The sequence below is a fragment of the Limulus polyphemus genome, unplaced genomic scaffold, assembly GCF_000517525.1.
Source record: "Limulus polyphemus unplaced genomic scaffold, Limulus_polyphemus-2.1.2 Scaffold170, whole genome shotgun sequence".
In the NCBI taxonomy this organism is placed as follows: Eukaryota; Metazoa; Arthropoda; class Merostomata; order Xiphosura; family Limulidae; genus Limulus; species Limulus polyphemus.
In genome coordinates, this window is record NW_013665780.1 from 773232 (window position 1) to 798814 (window position 25583).

The 25583-nt window shown below is 31.2% G+C and overlaps 2 protein-coding genes across 2 annotated transcripts in view; one reads left to right on the plus strand and one right to left on the minus strand.

Annotated features, from left to right (window-relative positions):
• Nucleotides 1–9273, minus strand: part of LOC106477842 (ubiquitin-related modifier 1-like) — a 13660-nt gene extending 4387 nt beyond the window's left edge. Inside the window, exons 1-3 of the mRNA XM_013938368.2 lie at nucleotides 9170–9273; nucleotides 2537–2607; nucleotides 1155–1236 (exon numbers count right to left, since the gene is read on the minus strand). Of these exons, the coding sequence (XP_013793822.1) occupies nucleotides 1155–1236; nucleotides 2537–2607; nucleotides 9170–9273 (257 nt within the window). The remainder of the gene's footprint in view (nucleotides 1–1154; nucleotides 1237–2536; nucleotides 2608–9169) is intronic.
• Nucleotides 9274–11167: 1894 nt separating this feature from the next.
• Nucleotides 11168–24358, plus strand: LOC106477868 (vesicle-trafficking protein SEC22b-like). The gene is made up of 5 exons (XM_013938390.2): nucleotides 11168–11487; nucleotides 14820–14929; nucleotides 17875–18035; nucleotides 20149–20295; nucleotides 23438–24358. Exons 1-5 carry the CDS (start codon nucleotides 11413–11415, stop codon nucleotides 23584–23586), a joined length of 642 nt encoding a protein of 213 aa, XP_013793844.1. The 5' UTR covers nucleotides 11168–11412; the 3' UTR covers nucleotides 23587–24358.
• Nucleotides 24359–25583: the final 1225 nt, after the last annotated feature.

The window sequence follows — 25583 nt, forward strand, 5'->3', positions numbered from 1 at the left end:
TTCATTTTCTAACAGAGTGGTTGGCCTTCAGATATTGTAGAGGCAGTCAATTTAAGTGAGTTTAAGAAAAAGCTTGATAAGTATATGAATGATATGAATTTAGGATTTTTTGCAATTATTTTAATTTAGTTTAAATGGATGGAACAGCCGAGATAGACCAATAGATCCCATGTTGTCCCAAAACATTATGTTATTTTATTCACTATAGAGTTGTCGGAAGTTCAAAAAGGGGTACAAGAAAGAGCTGAAAAGATTAAACAAATCTTTATTTTTTTTGGAAATACTAATATATTCAATGGGACTTGTTTCATCTTCTCAATGTCTTTGCTGTCCTGATATGTCATAGGAAAATAATTTATTTTTTCATTCATTTCAAATTTTCATGTGAACTAAACAAGAGCTATCTCAGCACAACTGTCCCTAATTTTGAACTGACAGTCTAGAGGGAAGGCATATAGTCAACAACACCCACTGCCAAATCTTACACTACTCTTCTGACTGAATAGTGAAATTTGACTGTAACCCTTATAGTGTATCCACAGCTCGAGAGTATAGAGTACATTTTTGAGGCAATAGAACACTAACCACAAATCACTGGATTCACAATCTGGGCCCACCAGCCACTAGGCCATGCCCAGCCCTTTTTTAGTATTTGACATGTTTTGTGACTATTTTAAAGGTATATAATAATTTGATAATAAACTGAAGGTGTAGAACTATATTGATGTACTATATTTATTTCTTACAACAGTAGTTATCCTCTGTTGAATTGTATTTATCTGACAAATGGGGGGTCTTGAATATTCACTCTCACATAAGGGTGGGATCTGAAGTGAAAAAATTTTAAAACTCCTACATTAAAGATTATATAAGAATTTCACTGAATTACATAAAAGATACATGCTCAGATAGTAATGAGTTAAATCACAAAAAGTCTTAAGATTATCTTCTTCCTGCTTATCACATCATTAGAACATTGTTGCCCTAAACTTACAACTAGATTTTAATAAATAAATAAATAAAAACATTTAAATTTACATAATTTATGCATGGAGAGGACAAGCCATGGAAACTGTAGGGAACAACACAGGCTAAAAATTAAATTTTTCTGTCAATGACAAAATCATTTTATATACAGTCTATTTTATACTTACACAGAATCTTTTTGAATAAAAAGTTCTGGTCGTTCTTCCAATAAATTGTCTTTTATCCACTTCAAAAGATTTTTTATTGTCCCTTAAAAGTAAAAACATTTTTGCATGTAAATAATGAAACCAAATATACTACCACATTATTTAATGAGAACAATTTGGAAATAAATAGTTGAATAAACTCAAAGTATAATTATTAATCACAGTAACAAATGAGTTCAAGCAAATGAATATACCTAATAACAAATGTAATAGTTTTTGTTTTGTTAAATATATCATGATTGTTCAGATGGATGTTCAAAATCTACAGAAACAACACAAGGATGAGTACCATTACTGGCTTCCTAATTGGCAAAACAAATAGAACCAGAATTTCCAATCGTAGAATATTACTCTATTGTAAAATAGTCATATTTGTAGCATTCTAAAGTTAACTAAATGAAGGGTATAATAATGAAAGCTGAGATTCTATTCAAACACCAAGTTTTCAATAGACAAAGCTGGGAAGCCAGTAAGGTAGGGATTTGACTTTTCATGTAAAGTCTGGACAGTTTAGTTTGTTATGTGATCATTAGCCGGATCAGTGATATATCCACTTCCATCCCTATCTTATTTGGTTCCTTTTTTCAAGTTCAGTAGCCAGCCAAACATAGCTTTTTTTATTTAGCAATAACTTTTTTCTTAATACTTGTTTCATTAATAGATAAGTCTGTTCTATACTTTTGTAGCATATAATTAGTCATAATTAAACTTATTACCAATATTTAAAACTTGATTCATGCAAAGCTAAATGGAATGTACACACACAAATGACAGGATCTTTTTCTCACTTCAATATGAACGGTCTTTCACAAATTTCTTACATTCAGAATCAGCTACAAAATCATAAATAGATACATATCTGAATTGTTATGCAAGACTTCAAAAATTTTAAGATGTCCAAAACAATAACATAATTTAAGTAAAATATAACAGTTACACACACATATATATATATATATATATACTTACATGGTTTGTCATTGCTAAGTAACATGACATCAGATATGTCACTGCTAGGTAACATGACATCAGATATACTTATATGGTTTGTCATTCCTATGTAACATGACATCAGATATACTTACATGGTTTGTCACTGCTAGGTAAGATGACATCAGATATATTTATATGGTTTGTCATTCCTATGTAACATGACATCAGATATACTTACATGGTTTGTCACTGCTAGGTAAGATGACATCAGATATATTTATATGGTTTGTCATTCCTATGTAACATGACATCAGATATACTTACATGGTTTGTCATTGCTAGGTAACATGACATCAGATATATTTATATGGTTTGTCACTGCTAGGTAACATGACATCAGATATACTTACATGGTTTGTCACTGCTAGGTAACATGACATCAAACTTCTTTTTATTGTTGAAAAGAAGCTCTGCTCCACCACTAATTAAAAAAAAATTTCAATGTGTTTACCACTAAAGCAAGTTATTATGATTGTGATTTTATAGTAAGTCTTACAAAATTTGTCTTCAATTTACAAAACCTATTATTTCCTATTAAAAAAATGTAAAAGGTTTCTGTGTGAATTTTATTATTTACTGTAAAAAAAATCACAGGCTTTAGCTAATGATCACCACTAAAACTTTTAAATTGTGAACAGTGGCTCATTTTTGCCAATTCATGCGAGACCCCACTTGGATATATGAGACTTCTCAAAAGCACAGTTCAATTACGCAACAGTTATGCAGATACTGTCAATTTCTCAATCATAGATCAGACTACAACCTGAGTAAATTTTCTTGGATTGGTCAGTGACTTGAATGCCCTTAGCAACTTCAGGTGACCAATAATTGTTCTTTTCCTAGCTTTACCTGCATAATAGTAGATATAACAGTGGCCAGTGACAGTATATAGGTTATTCACATAGTGACTACAAGGCATGTTCACACCAACAGCATGTTTGATAGCTTTACCCATTATAATTATGTGGTTATAAAGAAACAATCTCATGAAAACACTTAAAATCTCCAAACAAGGGTTTTTATAATTTTTTTAATAGCTGTGAGCAGGCAATATTTTCACAAATAGTACAGTGAAACTTAAGTGGTTTAGCTTCTTCAACTCAATATTTTCTCCAAGTCAAATGTGCATTACTTTCCCAGGAAATGTTTTTATTCTTTTCACTTATTTTTCATTCTTTAACTTAAAAATCTGGAAGTCATTTTCCTCTTTATCTTGAACCTTAATAACACCCTAAAATGCACTTATTACTTATGTATCTCACTGATGCATTGTATTTTGGTACATGCACTACAATATATTGTGGCTCTCAACAAAGGCAACTGATATAATATGTACAAATGGTGTTTCTGTGCATCATACTGTCTGGACACCCTTACTTTCTGTAAGCTATACAACTAGTAACTAACTAATAAAATCTTTCAAGCTAATCAACTAACAATTACTGTAATGAAGAATAACTAGCTTATTAAGTTATGTAAAGCTTGTACATAAATACCCTTTTTCTTACCCTTACTTACAAATTACTTGTATCTTACTTAAATTAAATTCCAAATACATTTTTTTTTCATGTCCCTTAAGGATTAAAGTTATGGAAGTTCTATGATACTTAACGTGATGAAGCAACTCAATGGGGTAGTAAGAGATTCCCTGGAAATTATGAATCAGTCAGGCTTACTTTTGTAGATTGGAAAAATACTAGTCTGATAAAAAAAAAGTTTTGCAAAATCATCTAGAGAAATATGATATCATAAAAGAAAATAATACAGATTCACTAAAGGGAAACCATGACTCACTGATCTAACTTTTTTTTTCATGGATGTAACTAATTATCTGGTATATCTAGATTTTCAAAAAGCTTTTGATAAGGTGCCACACAAAAAATTAGCTAAGAAAATGTTGATGGGTGTGTAAAGATTAATGAGCTAAGTTGTAGGTTAGGAGGATAAAAAAAAAAAATGTTATTAATGGAGTCCAGTCAAATTGGACCCTTGTTACTAGTGGAGTATCTCAGGGCCCAATGCTTGAGCCTAGCTTTTATTTATTTACAATAATGATACTTATAAGGGGAATGATTAGAAAGTTAGTAAAAATTTGCAAATGACAAACTCTTGGGTGTTTCCAGCTATGTAGAGGATGATGTATTACAGAACAACTTGGGTCAATTAGTTAGTGGGACGAATATCTCGCAAATTACCTTTATTATAATAAGTGGAAGGCAATGCATTTGGGTGATGATAGTTTGGATCACAAAAATTTAATACAGATGATAATCCACTCAATAGCATTACTGAAGAAAAGAATCTTAGCATAGTTATGAATTTTAAGTCACTCAAGCCATCAAGTCAGTGCCCTGTTGCTAGTAACAGAATTTTAGGATGTATTTACAGACAAAATAATTACAAATCAAAGGTGGTAATTAACTTTCCTTACAAATCACTAGTTAGGCCTCACTAGAAACATTTTTGGTAGCCTTATAAAAAAATAGTGAATCATTGGAAATTTTCTCAAAAATAAGAGTGGGTTTAATTTTTTCCTTTTCTCAATGGCTTTAAAGGGCCAAAGTTTCCCGTGATGTTCTCATGTTATATTTTCAGAAAATAAACTGTCAACATGCTCTATAATGTCCTCTACTTAGCACCCAGCAAGCAAATTTTATTCTCTTCTTTCTATGCTCCCCACTACAAAATTTTCATCAGTAAATTTAATGAAAGAGTCTCCACTATAAACATCTCCTTCTTCAGTAGAAGCAGCCAAAGGTTCAAATCTCAAATCTGTTTGAAACTGGGACATCAACGCTAAATGAACCTCGTTCTACAGCACTAACTTTTTTAATACTACATACCCTTGCAAAACCAGCACTCTTCTCCATACCCACTCTCACAGAAATCCTTATTTAATTCTATCCTTACCAAAACACTGGAACAATATGGCAGAAGTTCGGGATTCGGAACAATGTCACCGTAGTTGATTGTGATAACCTTTGATAAGGTACCACACAAGATATTAACTATTTAGATGCTTATGGATTTGACTGAAAAGTTGGGAAGTAAAGGGAAAATCTACTTCTTGGTTTAAAACAAAGCGGTATTTTTTTTCTTCCAATTGAGGGATTTGACTGTGGGTTTCCACACAGCTCTGCTTTGGAATCTTTGTTATTTATTGCAAATGATTTGAATAATTTTTGAGCAATCGCGTGTCTATATTCACTGAAAATATGAAGCTGGGAAGAACTGAAGCAATTACAAATTTTTCTATGTATGGTGTTTTGAGATGTCTTATTCACAAAGTGTTCCTATATTTATACAAGGATTTCAAAAATGTGCTAATAATTTATTATTATGAATGATTCAGCTAACAAGTTATTTAAAATACTAAAAAATTCTTGAAATTCCTATATAAATACAGGATCACTGTGAAGCAAAAGACATTTCAAAACCCCACATATATAACACGCACTCCACCACGAAATCAAGCCTAATCTTATTCTTTCAACTTGCCTTTGTTCATGGTTACTGAGAATTCCCAGAATCTGGTACAAATGAGTGATGAGTTGTAAACTGAATGACAGAACTTCACATATTATTTTTATGAATGTTTCTTTTATTGAGAAAACAAAAAACTGATTCTGCACACGAAAGCCAAATCATGAAAAGCATAAATGAGCATTTAACACTTGTATATAACTTACTTTTTTATTGTATTTTTAACTTGTAAAATCAATCTTTAAATGTTTGTTTAAAGATTTTCCCTAAAAATGCAATTTAAATCTATTCTCCACTCATTACCACACGATAAATGTCTTTAGCCAAATAGCAGCATTATTTCAATGGTCAAAACCCATTATTTATACTATTTTAAATCAATATGTCAACTATGCCTGGCAAGGAAGAGTTAGCAGGAGCATTTCAAGTTCAATGCTGAAGGAATCATAAATCCTTGACCAGTATATCAGCTTTAAGCTTCATGCTATAAATAAGACAGGTTAAAAAAATGTTTAATGTAGATATGGAGCCTACATTTTGTGCTTAAGGTTTCTGTCACTTTGTCCTCACATTCAGTGTCAACACAGTTGACCAATGTAAATGCAACAGTTAATAGCCAATGAACATAATACTGTTGTCCATAGATATGTAGATGTAGCTCGTGATGTTGTAGACTGTAGAGTAACAACAAGACTCTGAGGTTTTACTTTTATCATTAGAATATTTGCAAATACTTTCATAATCACCAATAATCCAAAATCAAGATTGTTATTTTTCTACACTATAAAAGAATAATGCAGAGACTCGTTTCTAAAGTGGCCTGGCATGCCCTAGTGGTTAACCTTTGACTCAGAATCTCCATGTCAGAGGAACAAAACTCATCCTTGAATATGCTTACCCTTATAGTTATACTAATTTTCACCTCTTGAACTAGGAAGTTCGATTTACTAAGACTAGTAGTAGTAAGAGTAAGAATCTTGCATGTTTTACTTTTAGTAACATTCATCGTCTGTCACTTGTTGGAAGTCGAATGATATGGTCTTTTATGGTGTACATTGATTATGCCGACAAACTAAACTTTATAAATAATTTCATTATATTTCTAAAAATACTCTGTACAAGGTATGTGGGAAAACTACTCTAAACCAGAGAAATACTAAATATATATATATATATATATAAATTAATATTATATGTTTGTTTTTATTGAATTTCATGCAAAGGTACTCAGTAGCTACCTGTGCTACTGCTAGCCATTCTTAATTTGAAAGTGATAGACTAGAGCCTCTAATAGAGGGTAGACAGTTAGTTAATATCACCCACATTTAACTCTTACTTACCCATTACATTATAGTGTCCCCTGTAGCTATGGTCTATCTGCGCTAGCCGTCCCTAATTTAGCACTGAAAGACAAGAGGGAAGGCAGCTAGTCGTGACCACCCTCCGCCAACTTTTGGGATTGACCGTCACATAATAACGCCCCTCGGCTGAAAGGGCGAGTATGTTTGGTGTTTAGGGGGATTCGAACCCATAACCCGCAGATTGCGAGTCGAGCGCTCTAACTATTTGGCCATGCCAGGCCTACTTTGAAGGGAGCATAGTACATGTTTCAACAGAGCATTGGTTTGACCAATGTTCTGTCTAAACAGGTTTGTTCATCCCAGAATAAATCACTTCATTGTCAGTGTACTTTTATATTAGCATAATGTGCTTCCATACACAAATATCTTTTTGGTTGAAAAATATCAGTAATACTATTATTAATAGCCATTTTTGATAATAGTAATATGCGAATCGTTGGTTAGAGGGCGGGAATAGAAGAGCCAATATGAATAACGAGGGGAAAATGCACGTGTTGTTAGAATTTAGGTGAGTATTTGTTTTTATAACTTGAAGTTTGAAATCACATTGTTAGTTAATGTCTATAAAAAATAGTTTCTGAGAATTTACTTCTGTCATTTATATTATAAGAGTCTAACGACTTTTATTTTTTCAGTGTCTTGTCGTGTAGCTTTGCACGAAATTGAAAACAAACAAATTCTCCAAAATAAACCACTTCATTATGCTGATAAATCGTTGTTTATTAATTCAATATAATAACAAAAATATCTAGTGAAACGAAATCATAAATGTTAAACAGGAGTTTACTACTATTTTAAATAATAAGATGATTCACTAGCTCGTTATAAATTATTTAATAAAAACTTAAACATGGTGTTCTGGATATTTTCCAGATTTTCTCTCTACATCTAACAATAACACTTGTTAATGCAACAGAGGAAACCAGAAGCAGAGAAACTCTAGAACATGTTTGTTTTGTTGTTTGCCTTTAAGATGTAATACAAAGTGATGTTCAGGATTTATGGTACAATCTTCATACTCTTGGTCATTCGCTACCTTTGGCTACACACATTAAAATCCCTGACTTTCTTATTGCAATTTAGTTGAAGTATGGAGATCTTCAAGTGCAGACCGAACCTATAACTGACTCTTTCTAGGAAGGTTATGTTTAAAAGCTTTCCTATTGTGTAATTATGATAGAAGATAGAGCATGAAAATTTAGCGTGTCGACGAAAGAGATGCCTCTAGTGTCGAACTGTTATCGATATAGAAAAGGGAGGAGTGATTTAAAGCAGGATATAATACTCCCGACCGGCTACCGATCGTACATATAAAGTAGTAAAGAAAGTTTAACAACTCGTCACTGACAGTATTAAATCTGAGAGTACAGTGGTACATTTCACCTGACGTAAGATCTGCTAACAAGATAATTCGTGTGGATTTAGATAAATAAATGTGGCACTAAAGTCTAACTCACGGACAAATGGGAAACCTATTGGTGAAAGCTATTTGAACGGTAACTGACATGTGATAAACGGAGTATATCTTCACATCAGACGAAGAATTTGTTTACTTAAGTGTCTGAAAAAGTCCAGGCAGTTTTCCAGCAGATTTAAGGTGGTTTTGGATTACAGTTGTAATATTAAGTTAATTAAACACCAAGAGGCTCAAGAAAAAAATGGCAAAGTGAACTCTGCAGAGTTCATGCTCTCAAGCTAACGCGCTGACACAACTATATGGTGTTTTCAGTTAAAACCGATTTCTCGAAAAAGTAGATCAGGTAAGTCCTTTATGTAAAGAATGGTTCAGCAAGATATGTTACAAAGAAATGTTGAGTTCCACCAAAAATAGCTAAGAAATAATAGACTGGACATGTGTAATACACAATGACAGAATCTTTATTTATACAACACAATGCAACAGTGGGTTTATAGCACCTTTGAACAACAAACAGTTTTGTTTACTGGAGATATGGATTAATCAGGATGGTTACACTAACTCAAGACGTATTTACAGGCTCTCCAACCCACTAAAGATAAACTTCAAGACTAACTAAATCTCGCGTTACTTAGTGAAACGGTAGTGTCAGACTTATCCAGAGCGACTAGCGCTAAGAACGTGACTGGTCATTCCTCTTTGAACAGAAGGAAGGCTATAACCTCGAAATATTCCCTGACTTACCATTGAAAGACACTGTTGTCGACATTCCTACATAAGGAGCAGCATTATTAGCCATACTTTCAATACCAGGTGTTATCTCCATGGGTAGACAGAAAACAAAGGTGGTTAGAAAGAAATCCACTTGACAAGTTTTTTAACCACGTGTTATGTGTAAACTGCGCATACCTAGAATAAACAAAAAGTTTGAAAAAATTATATTAAAATAATATAGTAAAAAAGTTATGGTATGCATTCATACTACAACTATACTGCAAGAAATTGCCATTTTTGTGAGGATTGGATGCAAATAATTCATGGTTCCATTAAGGCAAATATTCAATCACAACTGCAAGTTGACATCACAGTTCCTTCATAAGATGCGAGCATAAACGAGAAATCAAAATATTTCGTTCTCAGATATCTCCCATGATTTCTACAAACTATCCTTCAGAAGTCGTCAAACATCTATAACTTATGGAATTTGGAAAGCAGTTAAGACGTGGAATAAGTGGAGTAACATTGATCTCAGTGTGTTATTTAAAAGTTTTATGTAGTGAAAATTATGGTGTAAAGCAATATTCCGTAACCAGGATCATCAAACAGAACATCAATAATTATATGAGAAGGAGTTTTATACCTAAGTATTCAACCTCGTATCATTACCAAATATCGTGAACCTTGTGGAATTCCCAGGTGTACTGATTTCCCCTAATAGTAATCACATAGCTTTCATAGAATAACAGGAGGTCCGACAGAAAATGTATCATGAAGCGAATCTGAATTATTTGACTTTTCACAGAGTTTTAAGAAATCAAAGAGACCGATAACAACGTATAACCAAATGTAACAATCTTTATTCAAGTCACAAACATTAAAAGAAAGTATTCAACAAGGCGGAACATTTATTATTTTTCATCAATTAGATCGTATAATTCATGCATCCAATCAACGTATCTTGTGTTATGTATAATCTTGAAATAAAGAATTCCCTGGAATCCACAAAGTATTGTTATTGTGTTGAGCTCGTCAAACAGTCTATAACAGGATCTTGAAGAGCAAACCACTATGAGTATTCAGTAAAAATCAATATCCTTTCGTATTATAATCCAGTTACACGCAGTTTTTGTTTTTAATAAACATTGTACACTTTTGTATTTCATTTGGTGTCCAGTCTCACTATTCCATTAAGTTAGTGAGATATTTAATATTATTTCATAATCGATATATTAATCGGATCTCCTGTTATCAAGCGGACTTATACAATGTAGCTTGAAAGTTAATTCACTTTCTTTCAAATTGTCTTTATATTAATTGGATTTATTGTTAAGCACAAAGATACGCAATGGACTATCTGTGCTATACCCACCACGGGTATCGAGCCCCGATTTGTTAGCGTTTTAGTCTGCAAACTTACCATTGAACTATTTGGAAACCCTGTTAATAGACATTTTAACAATATAAAAATTTGCAAAGATAACTTATGTATGCTAAACATTAATATTTCACCTATGTTAGCTCCGACTATATCTTATGTTGAAATAAACTTCAAGAAGTTTTCTTTCGTGACTGGATCCCATTGGGTCAGCGGTAACTTTATGGACTTAAAACGCTAAAATTCAGGGTTTGATACCACGTGGTGGAAAGAGTGCAGGTGGTCTATTGCGCAGCTTTGCGCTAACACAAACAAAGAAAATATTTCATGTCTGTGAGTTTTTTAATTAAATTTTTTATATCTTTTACTGGGCCGTTTCTCAGGATTACATCAATTCTATTGATATATTATAAAATAGCTTCTTTAGTTGGGATCTCAAAGGAAATGAAATTATTTCTGTGTGCATTTATAATTAGAAATCCTCCCTCCTCACACACACACACACACACACACACCTTTAAATATATTCATTTAAAACAACATTAAAAATCGCCTTTCTATTAACTGACCAAAGAGGGCAAGAATGTCGCCTATAATGGATCGGTGGTTACATTGCTGACACGTATAAAATATATGTACATCATAATCTCGACAAACGCGACCTCTGTGGAATCAACACGTAGTAGAAACTATCCGTAATCTCATTCCAGTCTAAGTGCATAAGAAGTACGAAAGTAAGCCTATGTCATATAGTTAGCCGTATTATTACATTATATAATATACAAGTACCAATTGTTTGGTCGTGTAATGAATATTTAATACGATATTAACGTTAAATTGCATTTGAATTTAAAAAGTAGAAATAAGAAAATGGTGCTTATGACAATGATAGCTAGGGTGGCGGATGGGTTACCTCTCGCTGCATCCGTACAGGATGATGAACAGGTGAGAAACGATACTATTATTAATTAATTTAATATTAGTACTAGTTTATTTAAAACACTGTCGTAAGAACTAAATGTTAATGGTATTATTAAGTGTGCTGCATTATTGCTACTGGAGGATCTTCCTCACAATTTTACATCATTGATTTGTTTGAAATTAACTGTTTCATTGTATTTGTAACAATACTAATACTATAGTAATAGCAATAATTTATTATACCCTGAGGTAAAGTAGATACTTTTTATTTCTCGTTTGAAAGATCATACTAAGAATTTATATATAAAAGTAAAGAAGAATATGTAATAACAATAACATGAGAATCACATTATGCCTGACTCGCAATCTGAGGGTCACGGGTTTGAATCCCCATCCCACTAACTATGCTTGCCCTTTCACCCTTTGGGGAATTATATTTATGTGATGGTCAATCCCACTATTCATTGGTAAAAATAGTAGCCTAAAAATTGGCAGTGGTAATGACTAGCTTCCTTCCCTCTAGTATTTAACTGCTAAATTAGGAACGGCAAGTGCAGATAGCCCTCGTGTAGCTTTGAGTGAAATTCAAACAAACTAAACCACACTATGCCTGCCACGTCCAACACTGAACTCATCTTGGTGGATTGGATTCAAAAGACATGGTAGTGGTCAAGGTGCTATTTAATTTAAATCATTATATTATGCTGATATATCACTCTTATTTGTTGTTTAGCTATTTATGATACCATAATTATAAGTTTTAGGCTAAATATAATGTGAATATTATGTATAATGAAATACATTATATTCATCTAGTTTATCTTATTTTGTACTAGTACTACCATACTATTCCAAACTACATACATATTTCGACTATATTCAAGCCTGTTCTCTAAAATACTCATCCAACCTCCTCTTTCATCTTAAATATTAAAATTTAATGTCGTAGCACCAACCACACCTGAAACTTGGCAATCTATTTTATAGGCTGACCATGCTTTTAGAATATAGTTAATTGATTATTTTACACGTAGTTTGCTAAAATCTTGAGAAAGGTAGCCATACATTCCTCCATAGTCATAATAACTGTTGAATGGTAAATTTCAAATAAGATAGATACATCACACATATAGTTTGTTAGAGTATGTAACATATGATCAACAAGGGACCATTTGGTAAATCAAGGCTAACCTTGCACACTCACTACTCAGGAAGAGTTTTAAATAAAAAACTAAATTGCCCATTAAAATATCAGGGGAATTCTGACCTCAATATAAGAACTAACATGGTAAAAAACCTCTGTCATCACACAAGGTACTGGATTTTTTCGTGGAAATTTAGAGGTTGGTATAGAAATTCATATTTATCATTAGTCAAATGTAAATTAATTATATACAATATATTTAACTCTATTTTGGTCTGAGAAACTACTATTTGCTCTATAGAAAAACAATCTTTAAAAAATATTTATTTTTACAGTGGCTCACTGCTAGGCATGACTGATTAGTTTTTAAAATCACAATGGTATGGGTTGAGGGAAAACTAGTAAGTTGGATTGTAGGGTTGTTCGATGGATAAAAGTAATAAATTGCTATTAACTGAACCCTCTCAAACTGGACACTTGTCATCAGAAGAGTGCCTCAGGGGTCAGTAATTGGATCTTTGCTTTTTCGTATTATATTATCGATAGTGATATAGTATAATAAGTATATTTTGCTGATTAGATTAAGCCCATTGTTATTTCTAAATGTACTGAGAGCTTTGAAATATTATACAATCAGTTTGATAAATTGAACAAATGTTTGACAAATGATATATAATTACAGTAACTATAAGGTAATGCATTTGGATTATCATAATTTTTAAAGACTGACTAGTACTAACTACTCTGGCAATTTATTCCAGCAACTTTAGTAAACCTTGTGATTGCATGTTAAGCCAATTGTTTATTGTCAGTGAAACTCAAAATTTATCCCACTCTTTCAACCTATAACACAACCAACTGAAAGAATGGAAGTAGATAAGTCATGTTGTCTGATTCCAGGCAATAAATTCACACTGTACAGCACATACACGAGCACAAAGCTGATTTTCTTCTTTTTTTTCCTTGCTCTAAACCATGTGATGAGTAGAGCTGATCCCTTAGATATTATAAAGTTCTAAGCTATACTCAAATCTAAGTGTATTATTTAGAAAGAATATAAGTATATTTTTCTTTTCTTTTGTATCAAAACTTTAACACATAATTTCTAAAATGGTTGCAAGTTTTGAACCAACTGAAAAACCAACTAAGAGTATCTTAGCCCATACAAATGGAGCCCTCTTCCTCATAATTTTTATTTTCCATTGTCATTTATTCCCCACGGTTCTATTCCTTGTCATTCTGCTCCTTATCAACTGGTGGCAGAGATTTTAATAGATTTTGACCAAATTCACAACTGTGGACATCATCAATCAGCTTTTTTTTGTGACAGAGACCATGGTTCCTCATTTGGTTAAAAAAGAAACTTATTAACATTTTTTAATATTCACTTTTTTTTTTTGCTGTAGAAATTAAGTAATTGTTGGCTGCAGATGCCAATATCTGATCATTATCTGTCAGTTTTGTTCTGCCAAGTACATAACTATCCAAGATGTTAAGTGGGTTCTACCATTTTTCCAGTAATTATATGCAGTTTTTCTTCTGAATGAATGGTTTCTCCAACTTTCTTGTTTTATCTGTTAATTGAAAATAAAATGTGTACATATGTAAATATATGGTGATTTCATTGTCAAAAGCCTCAAATTAGTAACTGAATTTTATTCTTTCGTAGTGAGGTAACTTACATTTGGAGTGGTAAATTTTTATGGTATTTTAATGAAAGGTAAGCTAACTTTATAGCTCATAATTAAAAAATAATCATAAATTAATGAATATGACTTTGTTGCATGTATACAACATACAAATAGTAGAAAAGCTATAAACATGTACATTCATTGATTATTGAAATATTATGAAAAAGTATATTAATTAATATAAAAAGTAACAAAGTCTTTACCATGATCTGCTGAAAACTGACGTTTTAAGCAGTGCCATCTTTTATCAGCCCAGTTAAACTAAGACATAGGTGGATATATAGACTCTTCTAGTTCCAAAAAGGTTCAAATGTTTTGCAGTTTTCAAGCTAAGTTTAGGAATTTTTTTATTCACATTTGTTGGGGTAGGTTGTAATATAAAAGTATCTTTACATTATGCAACAAAACCTATATTATGAGAAGCTTAAAAATGACTAGCTCATCTAGGTCAATAATATAGTCATTCATTTAAGCATTATATGGTTATAATATGTAAATATTTTATTTTTCTCACATTTCAGGCTGGCAGAAATACTTTAGAATACCAGAACCAAGCTAAAATGTTGTTTCGCAAATTAAATTCACAGTCTCTTCCAAAGTGTACCATAGAAACGGGACCATATATGTTTCAGTAAGTGTGCATTAATAAGATTATAAAATTATCTTCCAGAAAAAAAAATTAAGATTTTCTGTTTAAGTTATAGTTAATTAAATTTACTTGTCTAAATAATGTGTTTTCTAAGTAATGAATATACTAGAGGTCATTAAACCTACGTTAAGTAGTGTGTCACATTTATGTGTTGGGGTCGTAGAACCTGGAGTCATTGTTTTTACATTTGTTTGTTAAAGAGTTGTTAGCTATAATTGAGATGAAGTTGCTTCCTGTTTTTAATTAACTCTTTCTATGGTCATTTCGTGTGTTACTCTGTCCTGGATTAACTCTCTCATTATCATATAGATAAGTAGCAGAATTTCATCTCTAACTAACCATGACATCTAAATAAGAGATAATGACTAGTACCTCACTTCACTGCCTTTCTCCCATTCCCACCACTAGTCTTTTTTCTTTGTTTCTATTCTTTTGCAAGAAAAAATAATCATTTTTGAAGCTTCAATGATGATTGATAAGTTAGTGAAACATGGAATGGTTGCATTATTCTTCCTTCACTGCTGTGTAATGATTAACCAAAGTTGGGCTGGACAGAGTAGCTTGTCACATCATTAACCCATTACTCTTTTATTCATCTGTAAAGATACAAGTGTACAATTTCAGTAATTTTTTTTCAGGTTTATTTATAAACTAGTTTTTGATATCCTCGAAATGATAGATCTTGACAGATTAAAGTAAATCCATCTTATTACCTTTTATTTCTTATTTTTCATAGCAAGGACAACTAACACTTGGAATGATAAATTTTTATGGTGTCACACTTGCACATTAAATTATTATACATTTCAATTTTCTTGTGTATTGAATTCTGATATTATTTATTTTTATTACACAGAATGAGCTTAATTAACTTACTTGTTACTTATTTTAGTTCTCATCTATATTTTGTTTACTTTTGATCAAAAAGGTGTTAAATGATAAAAAAATGTTCATTGTGGTAAACAAAATAATTTGATCTAAGTAAGAGTTTGTTTTCTTCCTGATTTGTAAAAAATCCTTACGTGATAGAAAAAATTAATATTATTTTGGAAACTACATAGCTGAATTATGGAAAATCTGTTATTAAAATCAAAACAACTTTCATGAAGTTTAAATTGAAAACAAAAATACAAACAAACTGAAGAAAAGGGAATAACACTGATGTGAAATGAATATGCCTCCTCATTCATCCTGATTTTTTGTGTGAAATCTACGTCTTTTAGTCTCAAAACTACGTATTGTGGTCTTTCTTTTATGTATTGCACTATGATGTTTTGTGAAAAATCTGTACATAATGGAGAAAAATGGATATCATTTTTGGATTCAGCATACACGAATTACTGTAGAACATGTAAAATGTTCAAGACAATAAAACCATCGCAGGCCTGTGTAATCAAAACGGGTATATTTTTGCTAGTTACATTAGCTAAGTCCATGTACAAAATTGTATTTTGTCAGTGATCTCTCCAGTGGTGGGAATGAATATGTATTCTAACATTTAAGAGGGAACCAGAGCAAACATCTAGAATGTCTAGAGCAGAGCTCAAGAAACTGGACATTTTTTATGCATCTGAAATCAATATGTAAACAATATTTAGACATATGATAAAAGTTAAAGTTAGGCAAAATTTCAAATGTTTATTGCTTTAACAGACACCATTTCAAATGTTTATGATTGATGTTATTAATCATTTTGTTTATTTCAACTTTTAACAAAGTTTCATTACAGAAAAAAATTATTGAAAGCTTCTGTTGTAACTTAGAAGAGCGAAATAAACACAGGCCATCATTTTAAATCAGATCTGTTTTTTGTCTTGCACTAATCATATGCATATGGTATGTGATCTGAAATGTAAACATAAAAACTTTAGTGCACTGTAAATCACAAGTAATGCGTTAAAGGCAAATTCAGACTTCCATATTTTGAAACTCTAAGCCATACAAACTTTCAAATTCAACACACATCTCCATATATATGTTTCAAAAATATAAAAGAGCAATTTTATTGCATGTACATTACTCTTTTTGATATTGAAATAACTCGGAAAGTATTCTTTTTTTCATTAAGTATATCTTTTACATATATAGTATTAGTGCTAGGTACCAAAATTGATGTATATATGTGAAACACAGCTCAAGCTAAGATTCTAATGATTCACCATAATTTGTATATTGACCAAGGACTGCATTATATATTATTACGAAAATGATATCTTTATATTATGATATATCCATTATTTTCAGATGTTAAGTCTTATTAATAATATTTTGCATTACCTCATCATTCAAGTCACAATCAGCACTTGACTAGAAAACCAGAAGTAATCTGTTACCCAAATTGTATATATGTATGGAAAAAGAAACTTAATTTTACAGATTAGTTACATGTACAGAAAACAGTATTAAAAACATTTTCATTACATTGTATCTATAATGATGCTTTCTAATGTGTTTTTTTTTCTCTCTCAAAAATTCAATCACTTTTGCTTACTTTTAATAGTCCTGACAAGTTATTTCTTAAAGCAAACTTTTGATTAGCTTTGTATTTAGGCTTTCTCATTATCTTTATATTCTTTGCAGCTGTTGTCACTTCAGTAGTAGTAATAGTATGTCAGGGCCAGTGTTTTGGCAGTTCTGGTCTATTGCTTTACTTTGCCTGGCTTAAAATGTCACATGTCTGCCATTCTCGTGGTAACCAGTAACGTACGTGATTGTGCACATTTGATGTTATTTGCAAGTGTTGTCATAAAATAATGGTACTTTGCTTTTGGAAATTGAAACCTGATTACTGTTAATTTTATTAGTAAAACTTGGTGATTTCAATAGAACAGGAAAGCTAAAAAAATAAAAAAATACCGAGCTGCATGGATGGATGTGGAAGTTAAAATTCAGATCATATTTCTAAATAAATCCTTGTGTAATTTCAGCTACCTTATAGAAAATGATGTTTGCTATTTAGCCCTTTGTGAAAAATCCTTTTCAAAACGACTAGCTTATGCATACTTGGAAGACCTCCAGAATGAATTTCGCTCCCAGTATGGCTCTAGAGTTGCAACTGTGTCTCGACCATATAGCTTTATTGAGTTTGGTAAGTGTATTGTGTAATTGTTAATAAAAATTGGTGTCAAGGGCATTTTTGTAGCTAAAGTTTTCAGTAAAAACGAAATTCATATAAATATTCTAAACTCTGTCTTAATTTTATGTATCACAGTACAATTCAGAATCAGTGTTCCCTCTAAGCTGTGCAGCCACACAACAACCAATCAAATGCAGCACACTTAATTATTCCAGCCACGCACACATCCTCAGTAATGGTGAGGAGTCTCAACACGTTGACGGCCTTAATGATCTTGGCAGTTGATAGGCCTAAAGCCCAAATAACCATCTGGTGGCAATAGAAAGTGGCCTAATAGGGTTGTTGGTCTAAAAAAGAATGTTAATAATTTTTATATACTTGAGGTATGTTTATTTATTCATGAGTGAAAATAAATGTTAAAAAGGAGTATTATGGCTGAAAAAAAATTGTCATAGTAAAACTGGCATCTCTGAAAAGTTAACCATTTACTCTTCCTGTTACACAATTTGACAAATACAAACTTGATTACTTCTCAGGAAATTTTTATGTAGGAAAGTAACGTTCACAGTTCCTTTTACCTACACCCATTGATTTTAAATATCCCCCTCCCCCTGTAAATTGATTTGCCTAAGGTTTCTGGACCAGTGAGCACCTTACAGGTGTCATTCGAACATCTAAATATCAGATTTTCAAATGAAATTTAAGTAAAAATAATAATTCCAACTCTTCAATAATTTTTTGCACAAAAATATTTTATAATTAATATTTTGTAATATTTATTTGTTTATCTTGCAAATATTAATATCATAGGTAATAAAATTCCACCCACCCCCCACCCCAATGGCATAGCACAGATAGCCCATTGTGTAGCTTTGTGCATTACCTCAAACAAAACAGTTTCATAATTGGTTATTTTCTCACATAAATTTGTGTTGTTTGGAAACTAACAGGAATTTAATCTGTTAGTAGTTGATTAAAATAGATGCAGTTGGTGTCCAACCAGATCTTCATAGTTGTTTGAAGTTCAATTAATGAACATGAAGATCAATATGGTAAGTTTAAAACTAATCAAAATAGTTAGTTTCAAATTAATAATATTATGTTATGCTTGTATACTTAAATCTATATTTTTGCTAGCTTTATGCAAAAATTTTCCTTAAAAATGTTACTAGAATTGCCATGATTCATTCATATTCCAGGAATCGTGCCAATATTAGTATACTGTTTATAATCTAAATTTTTTAAATCTTGAATTCCATCAAATGATAGAAAGAATGCTACACAAAAAGTTAAAAATAAAACAATCTGCTACATGAGTTACAATATTTAGCATTTGTTTCTCCAAAAGATTACTGAAATAAACAAATAATAACCAAACTTGACTTTCATGAACGAGCAGTGCTAGCAAAGAAACAGTGGCTTTCTAACATTAATCGTGGATTATCACTATCAACTATCCATTGCCAAATAGTTATCAGTAAACAAAAAAAGCACGAATGTATTAATTTTCATTTGAAATTATAGAAATATGTGACAGCTATGTCTTCAAGAAGTTTGATACCCATAAATAGGTATGATTTTTATATAGTGTTACACTATACATAAAACTAATTAAACAACTTTCATTTACAGCAGTCTAGAAAATATTTTAACTACAGTACACTTTATCTATTCTGTATTAAATGGAATGAAAGAATATGATGTTACATGAAGCCCACAGTATTGACTTCAGTTGACAAACTGTGTTTAATTGTTGGTATTATTAATTTAGTTTTGTCTTCAGTTCACATGTGTAGTTAATGATCTGATGTTTGTTTTTACGTAAGAAAGAAATGATAAACTAAACTTATTGAGACTGCATGTGAGTTAACACTTTTTACAACTATTGGTATTATTAATTTAGTTTTGTCTCCAGTTCATGAGTGTAATTAATGGCCTGATGTTTGTTTTTACATAAGAAAGAAATGATAAACTAAACTTTTTGAGACTTTATATGAGTTAACACTTTTTACAACTATTTGTATTATTAAAGGGCTTCAATAAATTATGTTGTAATTTATCATACAAACATTAAAGTAATCATTGAGTTTGTATTCTAAGAAATATCAATAATGGTTTGTTTTAGACACCTATATTCAGAAGTCTAAGAAGTCCTTCATGGATTCCAGAAGCAGAAGAAACCTTTCCACGCTAAATACAGAACTTCAGGATGTGCAGAGAATAATGGTTCAAAACATTGATGATGTGTTACAGAGAGGATCTGCTCTATCGGGTGAGTGTGCTAAATGTAACTACACCCATAAATACTGTCATTGATGTGCTTAGTATCTCTTTGTGTAAACAAAATATTATAAGCAAGCTATATCTTGATCCTTCTTAGTATACCCATTAAATATGAACATGTTGGCTGAAAAAGGTATGAAAATACAAAACTGAATTAGTACACCCATTAAATATGGACATGTTGACTGAAATAGGTATGAAAATACAAGACTAACTTAGTACACCCACTAAATGTGAACATGCTGGCTCAGGTTACTAATTCCGAATATTATTAGTAATATACTAGCCATGACCTGCAAAATATTTGTGGTAGTTTTCATGCCCATCTCTTGATTTATTTTTCTATCATTTTCATGTACATCATTTAAGCTATACTTTCTTGTAGGCATTATGTGTTAGATTGATAAATCCTGATCAATTTTTTAAAAAATTTATGAGGTCAGACAAAAACTCACCTAGACATAACTTTATTTAATAAAACTACACGTAAAGTAAACAATAAAGTATAGTAATGGTATTTATAATAGTAAACAGAGTAAGAAACAGTATTGAATGCTCATTGTATGACACAGTTTTACAAGTTGAGCTAAGGAAACTCACAAAATGAAGAATAAAACCTGTATAAAAGAGAAAAGTAGCTAAAAAGTGTTTATAGCAGTCTATGAAATGTATCAAACTTAAGTTAGTGCAAAGTAAAGTAAATGTGAAGTTGTAAGGAAGGCAAACTTAGCTGAATATGCAGAAACGTCCGATTGTTTGTTCACAAAGTGATAAGCATATGGTTTTGAACAAATTGCACGTGTGTATTTTAGTAAGAAAGCCAGTAGAAATTGCATATAGTGTAATATTCATTTTATTTGTGTGAAATACTTTCCAAAAAAACAACAACTAGAAATTGAAGCCAGTTGTCGCATGATAACAATGACATTGTGCCATTGTGTACCATACTCGTTGCATTGAAAAGTTTGACTGAGCAAAAAACAGGTAAGGTGATTCTGAAAACAAAGGCCAATATGTAATCCAGACTCCTCGGACAAAAGCCTTTCTAATGATAAGAGACTTGTAGGGTTTGATCAAGAAATTTGGGAGAAAAGTTCCAGACAGGCAAATGCAAGCATATTATTTTCATATATATGTATATTCACAGGCTCTTGTAATGCCATTGTCTTCTGATGTTAGAACATTGCACTTATTAAACTTTTCTGTAATATTAATAAACTTTGATTTAAAGAATCACATGTAAAACCCTGCAAATCATCATTGTTGTTACATTTAACCCTCATATATGTAGTATGACCTTAATCAACAAGAAAAAAACCCGGTAGACTTAGTTTTATTTCACACTACAGGCTTTATCAGAAATGTATACACTTCAATAATGTTTTCCATTGTCAAGTGTAATTATTGTATGTTAAGTAGTCTTATGAAGGCATTATGAAGAAAACCTTTTGATCATTGTTCTATCATTCATAGAAAAAAATGTATTTTGTAGGGATGATAAAGCTTTGGCTAGACTTAATTTGTAGAAAGATATATACATGATAAACTGTCACTGTCATGGATTCAGGTGGTTAAAAGTTTTAAAATATTGGATGCTGAAAAGCAAAAGGCACAAATACTGAATTATAATGGTATCTTTTTACCTCCATAATTTTAATTAAAATTGATTTAATTACAAATATTTTTTGTTTTTTTCAAAATTCCTCTAAATTTGTTCGTTGTGGCTCAAAATGAGAGGTACGTAAAATTAATGCATGCAACATCAATTAAACATCATATGAATCTTTACCTACAACTAAAGTTTAAACTTTAGAAAACATTTGATTAGTATCCAATCATAATTTGTCTCCCATTGGCTCTGTGGTAAATCTGAAGATTTATACATGCTAAAAACCAAGTTTCAACATCCATGGCACGGATAGTCCATTGTGTAGATATGTGCTTAACAACAAACAAACTGTTCGTAATTGCTGTCGCAAAACTGTTTCGTATTGCTGTACCAAACAGGCATATGGAAAGAAGATTTTCTGGATCTTGTTGGTTTTATGGCAGTGTATATGATGTTGGACTTCTTGAGCACCTGGTTTAGGAAATAAACCAATCTTTTTTTGCACATATGCAAAGACTCATGAACTGTTAGACAACAAGACTGCTAAATGTTCACTAATACTTTGGTGAAATTATTAAATGGTGAAGTATAATTAACACATCAAAAGCAGACAAAGTGATTTATCCACTTGAAAAAGTGCACCAATGTTTTTTATTCACAGTTACCAGTGAACAATTGTAATCAAGATATGACCAGCTCTATCTAGGAGACCTCCTTGAAATTTATACTTAGAATTTTAATTTCTAGTTATCATTTTCTATTAAAATCCAGTTCACTCTCTTGGTACTATACATTGATAGTTGTTGTATCAAATGATGAGATTTCTACATTTCTCTTGCTGTTATTGTGACCTGTACATAATCTTGGGAAATATTCATTTGAAATTTACCTCTCCTGTGGAGTATACTGTTTTTAAACAAAGGTGCTCATAAATAGCATTTTTATCATTAGGTTTGTCAAATTTGGTTGAAAGATAGACTTAGAATAAAATTAAAATTTTCATTTTAAGTTCATTACCAAACAGAATTAATGAACACAGCTCTGTATTTGTGTTATTTAGAGAAATAGTTTCTCATTTTCTTCTCTTTCGTTCTTCATTTCGGTATTATAATGTTTTTAGAATGTATTTCGTAGTTTTATTGGAAACGAAGATTAGCTCCACAGAAGAGGTGAATTGACAAAGCTTACGACTATTCATAGGCCTTACCATTTGATTGAAATACACCTTTGTCAATGAAATTGATAAATTTATTTTGAGATTTTTCGACCACACACAATGTTCAACATTTACAACTAGTTATGCTCTCTCCAACTTGTAATTTTTAAGTCGTTACTTTTTTTTTGTTGTTGTTATCTAGTCCATATTCTGTTTCCTTAAATCTAAAATGGCTACAATTAATTTATACACAATATTCCTCGACCGCAAGTTTTTGATATTAACTATAGAAAGCAATCGACTAGTTCCGTATTTGTTAACTCTGTGAATGTAGCTCTTCACAACAACTATCTTTTTGTTTTACAGATTTGGACACCAAGACCAGCAACCTAGCTGTGCTTTCCCAAAAATACAAGAAAGATGCTCGCTATCTGAACCTGCGATCGACATACGCTAAGGCAGCAGCCGCTGCTATTATTGTATTTGTCTTTTTTCTTTATTTTTGGGTTCTTTAAGTTCTTGTATATTTTTCATTTGATTTAATATAATTTGGGGAAGTATATAAATCAATTCTGTACATCAAGGATTAAAAAATACTTGGTTTACTCCATAACTGAAGGACTTAAGTCTATGGCTATTTAATAATAAATAAAAGCCATTGAAGACAGTAGTTTAAATGAAAAAACAAAAAATGGGGGAATTTACTGATTTTTTTGCTTATCAATAAGTTTTCAATTTTTAAGAGAGATTAAAGTATGATTAGTTTCATGGTTTCTCATTCTACATAGGAGATTAAAAAAAACGGCTGGTAGATCTAATGTGAAATTAATGCATACAACATGAATTAATCATCATTTTAATCTCTACCCACAATAGAAGTTTAATAGAAAAGTTTTAAAAAAACTGAATTAGTATCTAGTAAGGAAATGATATTTCACAAATGTTGAGGAAAATTTTTTTTTTTTTTCATTTTCATGTACGATTATGTGGCCAGAATAATTTGTTATAAGACAAGTTTTCTGGAAATAAAAATTAATGCCCTAAACTTATATAGAAAAAAGTATATAGCCATTTTTATACCATTATATGTAATGACTGATTTTGCTCGCTAAAATATCCAAAAATGTATTAATTGCCTCACTACTTCTTTTCTGTGGTGGGTTGGGTGACTACAGTGAAAACATGAGCATCATATAAAACAAAACATGGTACTTGTTGAGAAGCTTTGTTTTAGAACTGTTATGTATATATTTATGTTTCAAAATAAAGTTGTCTATAATAACAGTATATTTTGCTTCCTCTGATTCATAACTTCTGTTTTCTGAAGAGAGGCATACATCATAATGTCATTTGCTTCAAGAGTATGACCATCGAAGTGTGTGTTTACTAACTTCATGAGGAGTGTTTGAATCTACTGAATAGCTTCCTCTGATTCATAACTTCTGTTTTCTGAAGAGAGGCATACATCATAATGTCATTTGCTTCAAGAGTATGACCATCGAAGTGTGTGTTTACTAACTTCATGAGGAGTGTTTGAATCTACTGAATAGCCATAGTATTTATCATAAACAAATATCTTCTGTATTTATGAACAGAATGAAAATTTGTTCTCTATGTACTATACTTGTTCTCAAAACATAAAATGTAAGTGAACAATTTTTTTATTTCTGTCATTATTTAGTGTGTAATGTACGCTTGAAAAATATTTAGTGAACAGATCACTCTTGGGAGAACTAAATTTTCATTCAAGTGTCTATAGGGTTTGAAGTGGAAGGTGCAATTATATGATATTTTTTTTACCAAAATACTATTATTCAAGGAACACCAAACATCCATTATTGGGAGAAACCTAACTCAAATAGACGACGTACTGAAAATTATTAGACTTAACATAGTTTACAATATTCAGAAAAGAATTTGTAAAGAAAAAATGCCCTTTGTATTATAACTGTTCAGAGGTGATAATTTTATGCAATAGTTCAATATTATGTAAACAATCATACAGAACCCATAAGAACCACAGCACAACTAATATGTACTGTTATTTTATGCAGTAAAATTGTATTCAGCCTTCTTTGCCCAGTTAGTGTGTGTGTGTGCAAAAATTAATCTGGTACTTTTGCATAATTGTAAGCACTGGCTACCATGTTTAAGTCCTGATGAATGTTTAGAGAACAGAAAGAGAACTTTTAATTGAAGTAATTTTTAATTAACTCAAATTCCATGTTTTATCATTGAATTTGAGTAATGTTTTTTCATTTTTCTCTGGAAGAAAAACAGTTGCACCAGTTATTAGCACTAATGAATTAATGGGTTCTCCATACTATTACCCATAATTCACAATTTTGATATTTGTATATAACTTAGTGTGGGTCATGATATTATTTACTCTTTCACCTTAAATGTGACGAGATTTGTTTGTTAAAATGATATGGATAATTAATGTGCATTTTTCAGTCAGAACTAATTTAAAAGATAACTTTGAAGCAAAAAAATTAAAAAACACAAGGCG